The 5,050-nt window shown below is 59.6% G+C and overlaps 2 protein-coding genes and 1 long non-coding RNA gene across 8 annotated transcripts in view; 2 read left to right on the top strand and 1 right to left on the bottom strand.

The window, feature by feature from the left end:
• Positions 1–3,803, top strand: part of LOC107182533 — a 20,831-nt gene extending 17,028 nt beyond the window's left edge. The window contains exon 4 of the long non-coding RNA XR_001513246.1: positions 3,794–3,803. This is a non-coding gene — a long non-coding RNA (uncharacterized LOC107182533). The remainder of the gene's footprint in view (positions 1–3,793) is intronic.
• The window catches only part of TG (thyroglobulin), a 152,913-nt gene that overhangs the window by 112,376 nt on the left and 35,487 nt on the right, over positions 1–5,050 (top strand). The gene's annotated exons all lie outside the window — the stretch shown is intronic.
• SLA (Src-like-adaptor) overlaps positions 1–5,050 on the bottom strand; it is a 44,585-nt gene that overhangs the window by 16,966 nt on the left and 22,569 nt on the right. For 4 of the 6 annotated variants that reach the window (XM_006753268.2, XM_006753267.2, XM_006753270.2 and 1 more), the window contains exon 2: positions 2,422–2,525. In XM_006753268.2, coding sequence (XP_006753331.1) covers positions 2,422–2,488 — 67 coding nt within the window. In that variant the 5' untranslated portion in view covers positions 2,489–2,525. Of the gene's footprint in view, positions 1–2,421; positions 2,775–5,000; positions 5,033–5,050 lie in introns of those variants that run through there. The other 2 variants (XM_006753269.2, XM_006753265.2) reach the window with 2 other exon arrangements.

Here is a 5,050-nt window from a genome sequence, read left to right as displayed (position 1 = left end):
GGGTGAGACAATGCCAGAAGCTCAGTGAGGTCATCAGCCTCCGAGTCCGGCCTGACTTCCATCAGTTCTGCTGCCTCTGTGACCCTGTGGCTTTCTCTCTGGGAACCAGGGGAGTCGGGAATGGCCTGTGAAGCTTCGGGCAGGAGAAAGCAGAGGGGCAAAGCCAGCCTGGCCTGGGGGAAGCATGAGCTCCTGAAAGCTCAGCAAACGCCTTTGTCTGCAAGCCCACGGGTCGGCCTCCTGTGGGGTCTTCGGTGCTTAACTCTCCACCCCTCGGGCTCACAGCAGGGCAGCCCCCGCGCCCCCTCCGGCCTCCGAGCCTCCCCGAATGAGTCAGCCTGAGTGTGAGTAGGTGCGTGTTCCATGAAAGCCCGCGCCCTTGGCTTCATCTGGGCGAGCACTAATGAGTGCAGCCTCACGCACCCCTTCCCCGCCCTGTCCTCAGAGGTGTCAGAGAAAAGAGGAAATCAAGCCGGGGCGCTCGCAGGGGGACTTTTCAGGGGTGTGGGGTGGAAAAGCCACCCCCTAGCCCTTGATGTGGTTGCCTGGGTTACAAACTGGGCGCGACCTGGGGAATTCTCTACCCAGGGGTGGAGGGCTGGGGAGACCCCTGCGCCTCCTTTCTGGAGGCGACCACCCACCCACACGGTGGAAAAAGAGAAACTGATTTCATGGCGATTTGCATTTCAGAAATGAAGGCAAATGAGCCCGTCTTGGGAGGCCCCTGTTTTCATGGGCTTTGCTCAAGCGTGCGGCCCCTTGGCCCCAGGGTGCGAGGTGACACCACAGATGGATGGGAGGGGGTGCCTCCTGGGCTGGCCGGGGCCTCTGCATGACAGTGGCTGTTCTCTGGAAGTGGCCGTGACCTGGGAGGAAGTCAGGAGGAGGAACCTGGCTTTCCCAGCAGCAGTGGACGCCGCAGCCTGCCCGGCCCTGAGCTCCGCATGGGAGGGAGGCCCGCTGCTGGGACCGGTGCACACACTCTGCTCCGCCCTGTCACGTGGTCCCAGCTTTGTCCCAGGGACGTTGCTTTTCCCCTCTTAGGTTGGGGGGTGGGGGGGGCAATCACCTGGCTAGAAAGGAGGGCCCCCAGAACGGCCTGCATCTGACTGAGTGGGGAGCAGGGTCTCCATGGGCAGGGATGCCTGGGGAGCCAGGGAACCGTGTAGAACGTGGAAGAAGCGAGAAGGCTGCCTTTTGAAGGGGCCATGGAAGTCATGGGATGAGCAGGACGCCGAGGCAGGACAGGGACCTGGCTCTGTCCACGCTCATGTTGGGCTGCGGCTTGGCAGACCTTCCAGTGGGCGCCTGTGCCTGTGGCCTTTGCCCAGTGCCGTGATGCAGGGGGGGCACGGGGAACCAGGTGTGGCCGCCCCGTGGGCAGCGGGAGGCCAGGTCTGAGTGCTGAGATGGAAAATGGGAGGTGCAAGTGTCCTGAGGTCTCCAGTGACCGACCCTGGGTCGCTGATGGGTCGCCTGGCCTCCTGACCATCCCCTCCCCAACTACAGAGGACGCATACAGTGTGCCCCCAGGCAGGGTCCCTCGCAGAGGCAGGTCACTGGTAATTACCTGCAGTGCCAAGGCCGGGCACCTCATCAACGCACTTAACTCCTCTACACAGGGTCCCAGGCAGTGTGCACCCTGTGCCCACCACGGTGCCTTTAACCCTCTCCCAGGGCCCGTCCCTCATCTGTCTTTCCTTCCCTTTGTTCCCTGGCTGCTAGGGAACAAAGCCCGGCGGCCGGAGGCCCCGGCACCATGAGCCCAGGGGCGCTGGCCTGAGTCTCAGCCGTGGCGCTCGGAGCCCGGCCCCACCAGGCAGCGCTGGGGAAAGCTGGCTTCTGTCATCCCCGGTTCGCCTGTGACATGGTGCCCTCCCCTGAGAGCGCCTGACCCTGATGATGCTATGGACAGGACAGGGGAATCCCTCTGCTCTCAGGAAGATCCCCAGGCCCAGCACTGACTCCATAAAGTCACCCCCAGAAAGCCCCGGCAGGGCGCGACACTACGGCACCACGCACTTGCCCATGACAACGTGATGCCCACCAAGCACAGCAGGGCTGGCAGGGTGTGTGGTGAGCAAGGGCCTGGGTCAGAATCAGACCAGCCCGGGTGGGACGTCTGAACCCACAAACATCTCTTATCCCCTCGGTGGACCTCGGTGCTCTCCACCCGCAGAGTAAAGGGAGGGAACCGGCCCTTCCCGAAGATGCCAGCAAATCGGCCCACTCCAGGCTGCCCCCACCCCATCTCTTTAACATTTAACATTAACGACAAGCAAAGCGAGAGAGACAGGGTAAGGGACTCCGAGGGACCCAGTGTCCTGTTTCAACCACGACCCGCACCCTCCCATCACCCCGTCCTCGCCCCAGGCATCCCCGGGAGAGAGTTCAGCATCGCACCCAGGAAGCTGGACTTACCGTCTGAGCAGGACAGAGGCCTCTCGGGCTCGGGCGGCGCCGGGGCGGATCGCATGCTGTTCCCCATGTCCCTCGCTGCCCGGGCTGCGGAGGACGCGCGGAGCCTGCGGCACAGGGGAGACACACGGAGCGTCAGCCACGCGCCCAGCCCGCCGGGGGGAGAGTGACCCAGTTTAGGGTACATCGCGCCTCCCGCGCCAGGCAGCTCGCTTCTTGAAAGGTGGCTGTTTTTACGTGGCGACGAGATCCGTGAATGTTGGTTACGCGTACGTAGCGCGAGTTCTTTTATCAAGGGAATGACAGAGAAAAACCACAGAGAGGGAAGTTGCTGCAAATGCTGTTGGTGGCGAAAGTTTCCACTCCCCGGCACCCCGGGTGGCAGCAGCGTGTTTGTGTGAGAGGCTGAGGGTGTCACGTGGCCTCAGGGCCTCTCCTCTCCTGAGCCCTGGCCCAGGACCCCGGGCACCGGGGCAGAGCTGCACAGAGGGGCTGCTGTACCCCCAAAGGCCCCGGGGAGAGCACCTCTACTGCAGCCCCCACTTCTGTGCGCGTTTCTCCGCGTGCTCTCATGCTCCAGCAAAGGGAAAACAGGGAAAACTTCACACGTGGACTCTTGAAAAAATTACTTTTCAGTTACAGTTGACATACGCTGTTATGTCAGTTTCAGGGGCACAGCATAGCGGTTACACATGTATAACGCTTACGCAGGGATCGCCCTGGTACCATATACAGTCGTTGTGCTACGATGGACTCTGTTCCCCAAGCGGTACTTTCCCCACCGGGGAATGTTTTCATACCTCCTCCCTCCCCCACCCATCTGGAGACCATCGGTTTGTTCTCTGTGTGTAAGAGTTCATTTTAGTTTTGTTTGTTCATTTTGTTCTCTAGATCCCGCGTACCGGGGAAATCATCCACTATTTGCCTTTTTCTGTCTGACTTATCTCACTTAGAATAGTACCCTCTAGGTCCATCCATATTGTAGCAAAGGCAATATTTCACTCTTTTTTATGGTTGAGTAATATTCCGTTGCATAGATTTCATGGTAAATATCTCACTGTATTTCTTCTTCCTCTTCTTCTTCTTATTATTATCATTATTATTATTATTGTAAAGTCCCTGCAGCCTAACCCCATTGTTCAGTGAAGGAAGCTGAATCTCAGAGAGGGTAAGGGACTTGTCTAAGATCACACAGCATGGAACCATGGGCCTGGGATTTAGACCCCGTGTGCTAAGTCTCCGGTTTGTTCCATACGGTTCGGGTTCTGGCTCAGAACACGTAAGCTAGGCGACCTTGGGCATGTGGATGGCCCCTTCCTGCCTGATGGGGGAATAATAGTAAAATGACCTTGGGTTGTGGCTGCGAAATGAGCAGATAAAGCAGGTGACACCAGGAGAACATGTCCCGGCAGGAAATCCAGGCCAGTTACTGCCGTTTCGAGTGCCTTTCCCGATTGTCCTAATGGTGTAGGAGGTTCACACTGTGGGCCCTCCTACGCGGGCGTGAGAAAGGGACTGAGATGACTGCGGAGTAACACTGTCCTCCCGCTGCCCGAAGCGCAGAGATCCCGCCCCGGAGCTTGCCTGTCTCCTGGGGACAAAGCGGAGAATCGATGGGGCAGGTCCCCGCCTGTGCAGCCCAGCCACGACCGTGCTGCATCCTGTTCCTTGTCCGCAGTTCAGGATCAAGGCCTCAGGAGTCCGAAAGGGCCCAAAAGCCAGCCAACCTAGCCCCACCCGGCCTTAAATCCCTCCTCTGCACACACCTGCAGGTTCTAGAACACTCTCTACGCTCAGAGCACGGCCTTCAGAGGGCCAGGGAGGCCTGCACCACTTCCTCATTGTGTGGGGAGGAAGGAGAGGCAGGATCCCTGGTATGTTCCCCGTGCCTTCCCGGAGCCAAGCAGTCAGCCCAGGCCCTCAGCCTCCCACCTGTCATTGCCAAGGCCATTGGGCTGCTGGAGGAGCTCCCAGGACCGCCTGGGGAGGGGGGTGGCGGGGGGGGATAGGGGGAGCTCCCAGGACCAGCTGGGGGAGGAGGGGGGGAGCTCCCAGGACCGGCTGCTGAGGGGGTGGGGAGGTGCCTTCAGGGCAGTCATGCAGAGATGACCCTGAACTGTGTGTGGGCCTCCCCTTCACTCTCTCATGTCCCCACCTTGCAGAGCACGGCACTGTCACCCACTCTCCTGACAATGTCCCGCCGTGTCCTGCAGTCGAACGCGGGGTCCAGGACCGGCTAAGACAGGGATTGTGCCTTTAACCCTATCCCAGTGCCCATCACCCCAGGCTTCCCAGGGCCTGTCCCTCACCTGTCTTCCCTTCCCTCCTGCTCCATGTCCTCCATGCCCTCCCTTCACATCCCGCCTCCAGCAAACGGCTCAGGAAAAGTCTTGGTCACCTGCGTCACTGAATTCTAACTGCACCCCCCACCCCATAAGCTAGTTAATTCTCAAACATTCCTGGGTGTTTTTTTGGGGGGGGGGCGGAATTCATGGAATCCAGTACAGGAAATTTTTTAAAAAGATTTGAAACTCACATTTTTCAGATGGAAAACTGGGCACCCTCCAAGCAAAGAAACATACCCAGCGTCTCGCGGTGAGAAGGGTGCAGCGGGCCCCCGGCGCCCGGGTTC

This window comes from Myotis davidii, unplaced genomic scaffold (genome assembly GCF_000327345.1).
Source record: "Myotis davidii unplaced genomic scaffold, ASM32734v1 scaffold30, whole genome shotgun sequence".
In the NCBI taxonomy this organism is placed as follows: Eukaryota; Metazoa; Chordata; class Mammalia; order Chiroptera; family Vespertilionidae; genus Myotis; species Myotis davidii.
The sequence above is the reverse complement of the archived record's forward strand: the minus strand, read 5'-3'. Positions and strand labels throughout refer to the sequence as shown.